Genomic DNA, 14,302 nt, shown 5'->3' on the forward strand with positions numbered 1-14,302 from the left:
GGAGGCGCCACTGGAAACCTCCAAGGGTAGGGGGCCAGGAGGAAGCCCCTTAGACTCAAGCAGGAAAACTGAGGGCCCCCTCCTCACCTGCACACCCCCCACTCTGCAGTAATAACAATTAATAGTGATATTTATTACCTCCACCGTGCAAGGGAGGAAACTAAGGCATAGACATCGTTTGCCGGATTTGGCCAGTCAGGTTGACCCAAAGCGGAAGGGTCTTAATCCTTCAGACACTGGTGACTCTGTTTCCCCAAATGTGAGCCAAGAGGGCCGCCTTGGAGACCACCTTGCTCGCAGCTGCACCCAGGGAGGGCACACAACAAGCCCTCAATAAAGAAGTGGTGCCACCTAACTCCCCGCCCCACCACTCTTCTCCACAGGCCCCCGGGACTCAGTTTCCCCATCCTGTCCGATTCACCCGCGGGCGACAGTCCAGGTGGGGCCTTGAACGCAGAGGCCAGCGCCGTCTGTTTACCTTGCGGCCGGACGCTGGGCAGGCCTGCGGTGGGCCGTCCCGGGGGCTGGCCGTACCGCGGGGATAAATAGGCCCCGCGGGCCTCGTGGGCGGCAGAGAGCGAGCCTCCACCCAGCGCCCTCCGCCGCCATGGCCCCTGGCGCCGCCTGCCTTCTGCTGCTCACCCTGACCGCCCTTGGAGCGTCGGGCCAGGGCCAGATTGCGCTGGGTACGCCGCATGAGCCCCCACGCCGTGCCCCTGGCCCCCACAGGGACAGCAGGACCGTGAGAAGCCTGGGGTCCCGGCTCCTTGGGGCTGCTCGCGGCCCGTTCGCTGGGACGCGCGGGCAGAGAAAGCGGGCGGCGGGACGCAGGCTCAGGGAACGCAGTGGGCGTCGGGGATCCCCGCGGCCGCGGCTGCGAGGGTCGGAGGTGGGGTCCCGCTCCCCGACGCCTCACCAGCCCTGTCGACGCAGGCTCAGACTTGGCCCCGCAGATGCTGCGCGAGCTGCAGGAGACCAACGCGGCGCTCCAGGACGTGCGGGAGCTGCTGCGGCAGCAGGTGCGGGGCCAGGGGACAGGGAGTGGGGACAGGGGAAAGAGGGGGTCCCGGGGAAGGAGGAGGGGAGCTGGGGAGGATAGCGGTTTGGGAGCAGGGAGTCTGGGGCAAGAGAAGCTTGGGGGAGCTGGAGGGGTGTGTGGAAAGTGAGTCCCGGGATGGAGAGGCTGGGGCGCCGCTGATCCCCACCCCCTCGCAGGTCAAGGAGATCACGTTCCTGAAAAACACAGTGATGGAGTGTGACGCGTGCGGTGAGCACGGCCTGTAGGGCACGGGCTGGCGGGAGGGCGAGAGAAGAGATGGGGAGACAGGGACGGAGACGGGGAGCGAGGAAACGCCGGGAAGAAGGGAGTTCGAGACAGATGGGGGCTCGCGGAAACGGAGAGAGACGATCAGGGAGAGGAAACGGAGATAAAAGAGACTGGCCGTGCGGGCGACGCGGGGAGGCGCTGCGGGGAGAGGCGGAAAAGAGGCGGGCGCGAAGGCGCACTGAGACCTGAGACCCGGAGCGCAGAGCGCAGGGCGGCGGAGCGCCCAGGGTCTCGCGTAGCCCGGTGGCACCGCCCCTAGTGCGGGGCGGGGTCCCGACGGCTCGGCTCCGGGGCGCGGCCCTGACCAGCCTCGCCTCGCCCCGCCCCGCAGGGATGCAGCCCGCTCGCACCCCGGGGCTGAGCGTGCGGCCCCTGCTGCACTGCGCGCCCGGCTTCTGCTTCCCCGGCGTGCCCTGCACGCAGACGGCGAGTGGCGCACGCTGCGGCCCCTGCCCCGAGGGCTTCACTGGCAACGGCTCGCACTGCACCGACGTCAACGAGGTGCCCAACACCCCACCGCTCTGACAATTCCCCCGACCGCCCCCCAACAGCCTCCCGCCGTCCAGGCTACCCGCTCCTCCGCTGGGGGTGTTGGCCCCAACGAGCTCCTTCTCGCCGGGGGCGCACCCGCAGACGATCCCCCCACCGCAGGGGGACGCCCACCCGCACCACCCCAGTCACCACCAACCGGGACGCCCGCCGGAACGTCACTCTCCATCGCTAGTGACGACTCCCTCACTGCCGGTGGTGGTCTGCCCCAACTACCCTCCTCCCCGCGCGCAGTCGCCACTCCCAACGACCCTTCCACGGCCAGGGGTCACCTGGCGGGGCGACCCCACCACCGCCGGGCTCGCACGCCCTGACGACCACTGCCCCCGTCGGCTGGGGATTGCCGCCCTCATAATCCCTTCCCCCGCCCGTGACGGAACGGCCCCTCCAGGAGCGCCCCTTCACCATCGCGTCCCCGCCCTTACCAACGCAAAGTTGCTTCTGACCCGTGGGACCATCACCTCTGTCCCACGTGGCGCCCGGCTCCAAGTGCTGGCTGATGGCCCTTGACTTGTTCAAGTCCGGGATCCCCTGGGGTGCGGCTGTCGGGGCCCAGCTGGGAGTCCTCTGACCCTCCGTGGCCCCTTCTCCCCCAGTGCAACGCGCACCCCTGTTTTCCCCGGGTCCGCTGCATCAACACCAGCCCGGGCTTCCGCTGCGAGGCTTGCCCGCCGGGGTACAGCGGCCCCACCCACGAGGGCGTGGGGCTGGCCTTCGCCAAGGCCAACAAGCAGGTGAGGGGCGGCAGGGGCGGTTTTGCAGTAGAAGGGAAACGGACACCCATTTCGTCCACTAACTCGTTCTCCAGCTTGGCCCCTTTTCCCAGCGTGGCTCTGGGGGAGAGGTGGGGAGAGGAGGGGGCTGGTCGGGGTTGGGGCACGATGGAGAGGAGGGGGAGGATTCGGAGGAGGTATGGACCGGGTGGGTGGGAGGTGGGGTGGTGACCTGTGAGTCCCACCTCCCGTAGGTTTGCACGGATATTAACGAGTGTGAGACCGGCCAACATAACTGCGTCCCCAACTCCGTGTGCATCAACACCCGGGTGAGCCCCGCCTGGTAGCGGGGAAGGATCGCGCGGGAGGTGGGGCGAGGGGGCCGGCGGCCCGTGCTGACCTCCGGCGACTTGGGCGCAGGGCTCATTCCAGTGCGGCCCGTGCCAACCCGGCTTCGTGGGCGACCAGGCGTCTGGCTGCCACCGGCGCGAACAGCGCCTATGCCCCGACGGCTCGCCCAGCCAGTGCCACGAGAAGGCCGACTGCGTCCTGGAGCGCGACGGCTCACAGTCGTGCGTGGTGAGTGCGGGCGGGGTGGGGCGTGAAGCAGAGGTTCGGGGGGGCGATCACGCCCAGGCACCAACTGATTGTCCCCGCAGTGCGCCGTCGGCTGGGCGGGCAACGGGATCCTCTGTGGCCGCGACACCGACCTGGACGGCTTCCCGGACGAGAAGCTGCGGTGCCCGGAGCGGCAGTGTCGCAAGGTGGGTGGGGTCGGGGAGGGGTGTGACCAGAAGGAGGGCGGGTGGGACTACCTGGCCACGTCCCTCACCTCAGCTGTGCCTGCCCCTAGGACAACTGCGTGACCGTGCCCAATTCGGGGCAGGAGGATGTGGACCGCGATGGCATCGGAGACGCCTGTGACCCAGATGCCGACGGGGACGGGGTCCCCAATGAGGGGGTGGAGCTACGGGCAGGGTCAGGGAGGGACTGGGCGGGGCGTAGCTTGAGTGAGCGGCGGAGTCTCAGAGGTCCTGGAGGGGTGAGGGGTTCGCTGGAGAGGAGGCAGGGCCTGGAAAACGGGGCACCCTGGGGAGTGACTTTTGCCCCTGCCAAACTGACCAGCCATAACCCACCCAGGACAACTGCCCACTGGTGCGGAACCCAGACCAGCGCAACACGGATGGCGACAAGTGGGGCGATGCGTGCGACAACTGCCGGTCCCAGAAAAACGATGACCAGAAGGACACAGACCGGGACGGCCGTGGCGACGCCTGTGACGATGACATCGACGGCGACCGTGAGCTCGGCCAGGGGTGGGGAAGAGGCGAGGAGTGGGGAAGAGGCGGCGGCCGCTGAAAGGTGGGGTTCAGCTCTGGGGCGGGGCGTGTCAGGTTTTGGAATCCGGATGGGTGAGCTGCCCAGGGCGTCCTGCACCGTCAGCCGGGCTGGGGCGGGCAGAAATATGCAAATCAGGGGCAAGGCTGGGAAAAAGGTGGGGACATTTGGAGGGGAAGGTGCCCTGCAGGTAGAAAGTAAGAGGACAGAGATGTGAGCCTAGGTTTTGGGCCCGGAAAGTGCCATTTTTACATCTGGGGACATAGAGGCTCAGGGTGGCATACACAGGGCACCCAGCTGAGCTGCCCCTGGGGGTGAGAGCCAGTCCCCTCCCCAGCCATCCATTTAAGTCGCCATGAAGCTACCCTGATGAATCCATCCTGGCCTGGCCCCAAACTTGGGGTTCCTGTCTTGCCCCTGTGATTCCTGAAGGGATCCGCAACCCAGTGGACAACTGCCCCAGGACACCAAACTCAGACCAGAAGGACACTGATGGCGATGGTATAGGGGATGCCTGTGACAACTGTCCCCGGAAGAGCAACCCGGACCAGGTAAGGGCAGGCCAGACCCTGGGCTCCCCACTTTCCCCAGCCAGGGGAGCCCAGGCTGGGTTAGGAGGCCACAGCCCAGCTTAGAGCATTCCACTCTGCCAGGTGAATGGCCTCTTAGTCCCAGCAGCTTGCGGTGGGGCGTTCCTTGGGTCAGGAGGACCTTGGCTGTGCAGCCGGGGTGGAGGGGAGGGGGTGTGTTGGGGGCAGGCTTTGCGTTCCTCTGCCCTGATTGTGGACTCCTGCCCCCTCCCCCGCAGAGTGATGTGGACCACGACTTTGTGGGAGATGCCTGTGACAGCGATCAAGACCAGTAAGGAGGCCACCTGAGCTGGGTGTCAGGGCTGCCCCTGACAAAACCCTGTGGAGATCCCATGGTTTTTCTGTCCCACCTACCCACTCTAGGGATGGGGACGGGCACCAGGACTCTATGGACAACTGCCCCACGGTGCCCAACAGTGCTCAGCAGGACTCAGACCACGACGGCCAGGGTGACGCCTGTGACGATGACGACGACAACGACGGAGTACCCGACAGTCAAGACAACTGCCGTCTCGTGGCCAATCCCGGCCAGGAGGACGCCGACAGTACGGCAGGGCGGGGCCGGGGTGGGCGGGGTGGTGTCTGTGTGGCCGTGGCCTGACATGAGGGTGACCTGGCACGGACCCCGCCGCGGGGGATCTCCCACCTGCTCTCAGGGGACGGCGTGGGAGACGTGTGCCAGGGCGACTTCGATGCAGACAAGGTGGTAGACAAGATCGACGTATGTCCAGAGAATGCCGAGGTCACCCTTACCGACTTCCGGGCCTTCCAGACCGTCGTGCTGGATCCGGAGGGTGACGCGCAGATTGACCCCAACTGGGTGGTGCTCAACCAGGTGGGGACAGGGCCTAGGTGGGGGACCAGGGCCGCCCCGAACCCCCCCCACAGCGGGGCCGCAGCTGGGACAGGGAGTCTAGGGCGTCCACGGCCGGCCTGAGGCCTCCTTCCTCTGACCGCACCAGGGCATGGAGATCGTGCAGACGATGAACAGCGACCCGGGCCTGGCAGTGGGTGAGACGTGGGCCTGCGCTGCTGCGCGCGGAGCTGGCGGGGGCGGGGCCAGGGCGGGCCTGCTGCGGGGAGGGCGGGGCTGGACTCTCGAGGGGGGTGGCCAATGGCAGTGGGGGCGTGGCCCTGCCTGGGCTGGGGGTGGGGATAGGGCCGGCCTGAGGCAATCTGGGCCCAGGGGGCAGGTTTGGGCTCTGCGGGTGGGAGGCGAGGTCGCGGGTGGGGTCTAGCATTGCGAAGCGCGTCGCTCTCGCCCCTCCCCAGGTTACACCGCCTTCAACGGCGTGGACTTCGAGGGCACGTTCCATGTGAACACAGCCACAGATGACGACTACGCGGGCTTCATCTTTGGCTACCAGGACAGCTCCAGCTTCTACGTGGTCATGTGGAAGCAGATGGAGCAGACGTACTGGCAGGCGAACCCCTTCCGCGCTGTGGCCGAGCCGGGCATCCAGCTCAAGGTGCCCGGGCCCTGCCCGATCCCCGCCCGATCCCCGGTCCTTGCGCCCTCCCGCGGACCACCCGAAAGCCTTCTCGGCCTCCTGGCCTCACACTACGGACCTCAAACTTGTCCGCCCCTGCCCTCCCCTGAGCTCCCATGGCCCCCAAATCCTCCCAGGTCCTCGCACAAGCCCTCAAACATGCCCCAGGCTCCCCCTAATCTTCCTTCGGACGCCCAACCCCTCTCACAGAGCCCTAAACTTCCGCTTAGTCTCCAAGTCCTCCTGCAGACCCCCCCCCAGACCCCAGTATATTGCTGAAACCCTCCAGCAAATTCCCCAAATCCTCTAGACTTGGTTATCCCATGGACACCCCAAACCTACAGGTCACCAAATTCTCCTGCAGACCCCTCAAATCCTCCAAAACCCCAAAGTTGTCCAGACTCCCAAATCATCTCATGAACCCCCAGACACTGCTGCCCTCATGACCTATATCCACAACCCCCATTTGGGCTCCCAAGAAGGCTTCCTGTGGGTCTCCCATCCAGCGCCCCCCAATGCCCCACCACCTGCAGGGGCCTGCCTGTCCCTGCAGGTAGGGTTCTAGGGAGGCTCCGGTGGCCTGTGAGGTCTCTGACCCTCTTCCCTCTGCATTATTAGGCAGTGAAGTCCTCCACAGGCCCTGGGGAGCAGCTGCGGAACGCTCTGTGGCACACAGGGGACACAGAGTCTCAGGTGCGGCTGCTGTGGAAAGACCCCCGCAACGTGGGCTGGAAGGATAAGACGTCCTACCGCTGGTTCCTGCAGCACCGGCCCCAAGTAGGCTACATCAGGTGGGCACCCCACTGTCTGCCAGTGGCCTGGGCCGGGGACATGTAGGCCCAGGCAGGAGTCCCTGCTCTGCCCCGGCTCCAGGAGTTGGGGCCCCTGGGGCTCCAGTCCCCTTGTCTATACAAGATTGCTATGGGGCAGTCAGAATGAGCCTGTTTCTGGTCCTGTGCTGGGCAGCACACAGTGGGGCTTCATCCACCCCATTCCTCAATCCCCATTCCATGCTGCTAGGAAGCCCAGATGCTCTGCTCGGCACTTACTGTGTGCAGGGCCCTTGGCATCCGTCCTTATGCAGGGAAACTGAGGCCCAAGGCAGAGGCCCCACCTGCTCTGATGCTGACAGGCACCTCTGAGTGCGGTACAGTCAGGGGGTACAAAGGGGAGGGGGCCCACCTTCTAAGACTGGCCACTGAGGCTCCGAGAGGGGAGGGCCTGGCCGGGCGCACTGCCTCACTGTCCCCGACCCTCAGGGTGCGGTTCTACGAGGGCCCCGAGCTGGTGGCTGACAGCAATGTGATCTTGGACACGACCATGCGGGGTGGCCGCCTGGGGGTCTTCTGCTTCTCCCAGGAGAACATCATCTGGGCCAACCTGCGCTACCGCTGCAACGGTGAGCCAAGGGTGCCTGGGGCAGGTGAGGTGCCGGGGGGGAGTCTGCCCCATGGGCCCTCGCCAGCCCTCTCACCTGCCTTCCTGCCCTCTCTCCATAGACACCATTCCCGAGGACTATGAGATGCAGCAGCTGCGGCGGGCCTAGGGCCTGGGTTGGGGACCTGCCGCCAGAGGATGGGTACCCTCACTGTGGCTGGGTGGGGCCTCCACACCCAGCCCCAAGGGGCAGTGGGCCTGGAGGGAAAGTGAGAAGTGCTCACAAAGGACAAAATAAAGTGTGTGCAGGTGGTGGCAGCTGTGGTTTCTGCTGCATGGAGATGGTAGGGACAAGGCTCCAGGGCAGGGCTGGGCCGAGGGACCTCAGACAGATGCCTTGACAAGTGGGAAGGAACCTCAGGCTGCTGCCAACCCTCCTGGCAGGCCAGGGCCCAGCGGCATCTTGGGGACTGTCTAGCCCCCACTTGAGGAGGTCCCCTGGTCTGCTGGTGCATCCCACCCACTGTAGTCACTGGCTGGAACCCCAGACATGGGCGAGCTGAGACCCCCACTGCAGTGTCTGCCCTGGGATTCTGGGGGGCAGGGTTCTCAGCCACTGGCCCAGGTTTGAGGATCCCTCCCCCAGCCTGGTCCGGGGGGTGTGTGTTTGGAGGGGCCCCTGCCGTGCTCATCTCCCAGGGAGGAAGGGGAGGGGGCAGGAAAAAAATGGGAAGAGGCAGAGATGAAATCGCTGAATTTTTATTACGTTTCATTACAAAGGATGCAAAGATACAAAGACAAAAGCATCCGCGCTGGAGGATGGGGCAGAGACCGCCAAGTGTGCCCTGAGCCGCCTGCCCCTGCCCGCTGTGGCCACCCACGCACATGGCCCACGGGACATCCGCGGCAGAGTGTACATGCTGGGGGGGGTGCAGAGCCAGCCGGGGCACAGAGGGGCACAGGTGGGGACAGGGCTTGGGCTGGAGGGTTTGCATATATCAGTGGGGCCACCCAGCCCCTCAGGGGCAGCTTCCTACTAGGGGGCTCGGTGAAGCCCATGGACCTTGGCTGCCAATGCCCTCCCTCCCAGGGCCTGGTGGCCAAGGCCACAGCTGTGTCCCCTTGTCCCCGCTGGGCAAGAGGTCAGAAGTGGTTGGTGGCTGGGCTTGGCTCAGCATAGATGGCCCCCAAATTCCAGAACCCTGTGAGATAGGGGGCCATCCCCCAACCCCAACATGTGCCACATGTCCCTGGCTCCTGGGACGGATGCTGGGCGCTGGCCAGGAATCTGGAGGGCAGTGGAGCCTCTGAAGCTGTCTGGAGCCAGCACCACCCAAGGCCTAACCGCTGCCCCCATCCTGCCCAGGAGGAGCCTGGGGCCCTGAGACCTGCAGGTCTGAGAAAATGACAGGAGGGAAACTGAGGCTCGGATCACGGGGGGCTTGTTCCTGTGCCCCCATGCCCTTGGCAATACCCCAGCAGCCAGGCTGGGGGTGTGGGTCACCCGACCTGCTCCTAGAGGAAGAATGGTGTCTGTGACTAGTGTGGGTGCACTATGGGGTGCCTGACCCCTGCCTGGCCAGAACCCCCGGAGGCCAGGGGCCATGGAAACAGGACATCTGGCTGAGGCAAACATCCCAAGGACCTCAAGTCACATGCTGTGAGACCCCCAGGAGGTGGGGGCCTATGGTCCCAGGAGAACAGGGGCAAAGGAGACCCAGCTGCTTACATGCGCCAGGCAGGCCTCCCTGAGTGGGAGACAGGCCGAGCCCTCCCCAGAGCTCCAGGCCATGCAGGGAGGTTCTGGTGCCCAAGGCCCTCCACCTGGAGCACCACCTGCAGACCACACAGTGAGGCTAGGGGAGCCCCAGTGGCCCCCATGTCCCACCCTCACGCTGAGGGCCCCTCAGCCTCTGACTGACGGCTCCATCAGGACCCAGTGAGGGGGATAGAAGCTGCTGTTTTATCAGGGCGGGAGAGTGACAGGGGATCCCCAACACTGCCAGGCCTCCCTGCCCCCCCGCCCCAGCCAGTACCGGGGTTGGGAGGAGGGGAGCTGCAATCTTTGGAAATACAGAAAACTCAGAACCAGGTCGGAGCCGGAGTTTGGAAAGATGTTTGGTTACGAACCAGCTCACCAGCTCGAGGCCTGCCAGAGTCCCCAGGGCTGTCAGGCCCAGGACCAGACAGAGGGGACCTGAGCCCCACCCAAGCCCCTGTGGGCCTCTTACCCGCTTCTGTCCACAGTTCCCGAGCCCGACACCCGAGTCTTAACAGGAGGGTTTGACGGCCATCAGCCGTCCTTGCCCACCCCGCTGTGACACCGGGCAAGGCGTGCTCCTGGGAGCTCGGCCCCCTAAAGAAACGCATAAACGTCAGCAGCCCCCTCCCCGGTGCCAAAAACCCTCAAGCAATGACAGCCAGGCCCCAAGAGGAGCACAGAAGCCTCTTCCTCGGAGGACATAGAGAGGGGCTGACCCCTCAGGGGGACACACTGACCACGCTAGGGAGTGACGGAGGGTAAACCAAGGCTGGTGGGGGCATCACACTGTCAGGGGCACCTGTGCTTTGCTTCTGTCCTGGGAAAGGTCCACACAGCAGAGCGGCTGAAGCTGGGAGCACGAGGGAGGGGTGCGGTTGGGGAATGGCCTGGCCTCCAGCCTGGAGCGGACCAAGTGCCCAGGCCTGTCCCCAGCAGCGAAGACGCCGGCGTTGGGTCTGCATGCATGTCCCATGCCGCAGTGCCTCCAAAATCACAGTATTTCACATCACAAAGCAAAGGGCCGATTCCCTTAAGCTGTCTTGTTTCAGAAACTCTTGGCAATTCAAGAATATTCAGTAGAGAAGTGATATTTAAAGAACAAAACAAAATAAACCCAACAAACACAAAATGCCCTGATGCAGACCTTGGGAGGCCTGCCCAGGCCCAGGAGGGCTGTGAACCCTTCCAGAACCCGGGGACACCTGGCCTCTAGCCCCTGGCTGGGCCCCGGGGACCAGCACGGCCCCACACCTTCCTGGGACAGTCTGTCAAGTTCTCATTGGAAAAGGAACTCAGTAAAAAACCAAGGCTGTCTGTTAATACGATGTCACCATGCACCTAGCTGGAGGAAGCCGGAAGTGGGCCACGGACCAGGGATGCTCAGAGGTCAGTGTCCCCGCTCCCCTGCCTTTCTGCACTGAGACCCTGGGGACAGCAGCAGGGGCTGCTAATGTGCCAGTGTTCCCTAGTAGGTCCCCAACGTCTTGTTTGAGAGTTGCATCCAGGCAGGCTGCTTGTAATTTTATTAAGGCCATTTTTTTTAAAGTTCTACATACAAGTCTAATGGTAATCAAACTCTCCTATGTACATGTAGTTTTTCTTTAAAAAAAAAAATTGTCCCCACCCTCTGCCCCCAGCCTGTTGTGGTAAGAAAAAGCCTTTGTCCTGGCCAGACCAACACCACGCCCCTGCCCCGCCCAGAACAGCAGGCAGCAGAGAGCACTTCTCAGGAGTGGACAGTGGCCGTCTGGCCGCGACATGCGCTAACAGCGAGGAAGGGACAGTCGCTAGGACTGAATCTGGCTCCAGAGGACAGACAAGATCCGTGACACCACAAAGAAATGCACCACGCAGAAGGTGCCAGCCCGGCAGGCAGAGAAGCCAGCAAGAATGACAAGATGCAACTCGGGGGCAGTAGAAAAGCCGTTCCTAAGCCGAAGTGGCCAACAGAAACCCAAGCCAGCCCCAGTGGCCCCCTTGCAGGGCCTATGGTTCGGAGGGAGGGTCTGGGATGGCCCCCAGATGCCCTGTTACCCCGGCCCTGGAGGTGCTTCTGGAACCTGCCACTAGAACACACACTGCTGTCTGCCTCCAAGTCCACCTGCCACAGCTCCCAGCTGCCAAGAAGGAGCAACTGGCGGCCGACTCTACCCACTGATGGGGGCATGGGCCAGAAGCTGGAGGGTCGGGTGGGGAGGGGACAAAATGCCAGCTCTGCCCTGATTCTCAGGGTGGACCAGTAAGAAGACAACCTCATCTCGGGGGCGCTCACTCCCCCTGCCAGCCCAAACACCCTCGGGGCAGACACGCTTCGGCCGCCGCGGGTCCTGGGGTCTTCAACACGCCCACTCTGAAAACTGGTGGGCACCTTCCAGGAAGGGCAGGTGGGGCTAGTCTTCAAAAGACCCTCAATAGAAGCAGAGGCTCCTTCCCAGAGGTCTGTTACGTGTAAGCGGAGGCACCTCCGGCTACCGCAAACTTCTGCCAAGGCCCCAGGGACCACCCAGCCCTGTGGTTTTGCGATAACTTGGGGCGCAACTCAAAAGGCCACAGGGGCCGCTTAGGCTGGGCGGGAGCAGACCGCAGGCGGGCGCATCACCAACATTTCCAGTTAGCTTAAAAAATAGATAACGTAGGATTTCTGGAATAAAAACATGCTCTCAGGCAAGTGTTCTACCTGAAGGATTCAGCTACTCATCTACAACCAAAATGTAAACACAAACCAAAAGAAAAAAAACACAACAAGATTTCCCCGGCCGCCTCCCGCCACCCCTTAAATATTTGTGACAGTCCCGGTGAGCATGGCGCAGGGGCAGAGGAGGAAAACGAGGTTTGCCTCTAAATCCCTGCCACTGTGTGCAACCCCTCCAGGCTCTTCTGTCCTGGCTGGGTGTTCCACGGCAAGGGTGGCCACCAAGGGACCTGCCTAGGGGTGAGGCAGGGCTGGGGTGACAGAAAGCGGTGAGAAGGGGGCGTCGGGTTGCAGCTGCCCCACATGCTGTCCTCTGCACACCTGCCAGGGTGGGTGCCAGCGCTGTGTGTGTGCTCAGAAATATAGAAGACAGCCGTCAAAATAGTGTTTATTTCACTTTGCGTCCACTCGTCGCTCCGGAGCCTTCTCCCCTGGGCAGGGCCAGGCTTGCTCTCTGCCTAACCACGGGCTGGGGGTGGTGGGTGGGTGGGAGTACGGGGACCAAGAAAGGCAGTGAGAGCTGGACAACAGTCGGAAAACGCACCGCGGACCATGCGCGCCCCTCCCCTGAGCCCGCCGCCTGCTGCACCCCACAGGGAATGGCTGTCACCCCAACGGGGGTGAGGAGCCAGTGCAGAGAGGGTCTGCGGGGGCGGGGGGCTCACAGCCTCTGATCCCAGCCTGGCCTCAGGCGGGCAGATGGTCGCCCGGCGCTCGGCCTCACGCTGGGCTTCATGGGAGGTGGACAACCAGGGGACGGGCTGGCAGGGGCGCTTGGCGGCATTGCAAGCTCAGAATCACAAGCTTGGCCATTGGTGAGGGACAGAGTGCGGCCATCCCCAGGCTGGGGAGACGCCATCGGGACCGCTGAGCAGTGGCGGGTGCCAGGCGTGCCCGCTCACAGACGGTCCATCCGGAAGGTGTCCTCAGTGGCCGGGTCGGCCAGGACCATGTCGGGGTCATTGAGCATGTGTAGTCCGTCCAGGGTCAGGGGGTCGATCTTGAGTTCGTCCAGGGGGAACTGGTTGTCAGAGTCGAAGCTGACGTCACCAACCCCAGCCAGAGAGCTGGTCAGTTCTTTAGAGAGGCTGGGGGGGGACTCTCCCGTCACTGGGGGGTAGGGGTGGGCACAAAAGGCACAGCTTAGCCCCGGCTTCACGGTCCCAGACACTGTGCCTCTATCACCTGCAACCCTGGGTCAGACCACAGGTGCTCACTCAGGATACTCTGTCCCCTGGGGGACACTGACAATGTCTGGGGACATTCTGGTTGTCAGGACTGGGGGAGCATATACAAGTGGCACCCGACTGGAGGTCAGGGACACTGCTCGACACCCTACAGTGCACAGGACGGCCCCACCACAGACTATCCAGCACCAGGTGTCAGCGGGCAGAGAAAGCCCGGGCTAAGGGCTGTGCCACTGACGAACGAGAAGGTTGCAGGGACCTGTCCCGCCCGCAAGGCTTTGCCCAGAAGTCTGCCCCACAGGAGTCACTGAGAGGCAGGCTAGGATGAGCGTGGGTGCGTGGGGCCCTCCCTGCGGGGACCCAGCTGCTGCTCAAGTTGGAAGAAGCCCTGGTTCCCCCACAAAAACTGAGGTTCAAACTCAGGCTCCCTCCTCTACCCTCAGTGAGATTCTGGGCCTCAGTGTCCAGATCTGGAAAACGGGTCTGAAAGCCCTGCCTTCCTAGGCTGTTGGGACAACCACAGGGGCCGGACTCTCGGATTTTTCCCACGAGCCTGAGGCTAGAGCTTCCACCCTGGAGCATTGCGCTGACCGCTGCCACACCCACAGGGAGGGGAGGAGGCACCAGATTGTGCACTCAGAGCCCAGGCCCCAGGGGGCTCTAAACACAGACCCCTCCACCTTGGACATGCCAGGGGGGACAACTGGAGGGTTCTCACCCTCAATCCCCTAACAGCCCTGGCTCGTAAGGGAATTGTTTTCTTCCCTGACAAAACCCAGAATCCCCCAGGGAAAGATGGGTGAGGGTGGCTGTCGAGAGGTCTGGGTTCTCTCATAAATGGAGCAGCGATGTCCTCACATGTGCTGTGCGGGACGGGGATGGCTTGTCCCTGGATGCCTGGGTGCCACGCTCAGACTGCTTGGGGGCGCCTGTCACAGCACCTGAGGGCCCTTTGGGGTCTGCTGGCTGCACAGGGCAGGTCCACCCTGCAGGGCCCTGGCCAGTTATCTGCAGCCCTAGCACACACCCGGCTACCGCAGGCCAGCGCTGGCCCGTGGGCACAGAGCCCCTGGCTGTGTTGGGTGAGTGAATGGCTCTGTCCTAAGCACAGGGCGCTGGACATCTGGCCCAGGTGTCTCCCTGGCCTATCCTGAAGCCCACGGGTGAGTCAAGTTCAGAGGGTGTAGAGGGTCTGGCTTCCTTGGGCCCCGCCAAGCGTGGGGACACAGCCTCAGCCCCGCTACACTTGCCCCCTGCAGGGTGGGGGGGGCTCTGAG

General features: G+C 63.8%; 2 protein-coding genes across 6 annotated transcripts in view; one reads left to right on the forward strand and one right to left on the reverse strand.

The window, feature by feature from the left end:
• The first annotated feature begins 602 nt into the window (after window positions 1–602).
• On the forward strand, window positions 603–7,694 carry LOC123638557 (cartilage oligomeric matrix protein). Its single transcript, XM_045552260.1, has 18 exons — window positions 603–1,019; window positions 1,216–1,267; window positions 1,659–1,828; window positions 2,473–2,610; window positions 2,844–2,918; window positions 3,010–3,168; window positions 3,249–3,353; window positions 3,443–3,550; window positions 3,730–3,889; window positions 4,360–4,478; window positions 4,736–4,788; window positions 4,881–5,062; window positions 5,174–5,352; window positions 5,480–5,528; window positions 5,790–5,986; window positions 6,626–6,798; window positions 7,267–7,406; window positions 7,507–7,694. The coding sequence occupies exons 1-18, from the start codon at window positions 954–956 to the stop codon at window positions 7,551–7,553; spliced, it is 2,172 nt and encodes a 723-aa protein (XP_045408216.1). The 5' UTR covers window positions 603–953; the 3' UTR covers window positions 7,554–7,694.
• A 433-nt stretch (window positions 7,695–8,127) lies between these two features.
• Window positions 8,128–14,302, reverse strand: part of CRTC1 (CREB regulated transcription coactivator 1) — a 71,586-nt gene continuing 65,411 nt past the window's right edge. For all 5 annotated transcript variants that reach the window (XM_045552318.1, XM_045552335.1, XM_045552320.1 and 2 more), the window contains one exon: window positions 8,128–12,948. In XM_045552318.1, coding sequence (XP_045408274.1) covers window positions 12,737–12,948 — 212 coding nt within the window. In that variant the 3' untranslated portion in view covers window positions 8,128–12,736. The remainder of the gene's footprint in view (window positions 12,949–14,302) is intronic.

Source organism: Lemur catta, chromosome 1 (genome assembly GCF_020740605.2).
Source record: "Lemur catta isolate mLemCat1 chromosome 1, mLemCat1.pri, whole genome shotgun sequence".
In the NCBI taxonomy this organism is placed as follows: domain Eukaryota; kingdom Metazoa; phylum Chordata; class Mammalia; order Primates; family Lemuridae; genus Lemur; species Lemur catta.

Bases quoted from the DNA above. Each gene is read 5' to 3' on its own strand.
- LOC123638557 (XM_045552260.1), top strand. From the start codon at position 954: ATGCTGCGCGAGCTGCAGGAGACCAACGCGGCGCTCCAGGACGTGCGG. The intron at 2,611-2,843 runs GTGAGGGGCGGC...CACCTCCCGTAG, and splicing joins TCGCCAAGGCCAACAAGCAG to GTTTGCACGGATATTAACGA. The intron at 5,529-5,789 runs GTGAGACGTGGG...GCCCCTCCCCAG, and splicing joins CGACCCGGGCCTGGCAGTGG to GTTACACCGCCTTCAACGGC.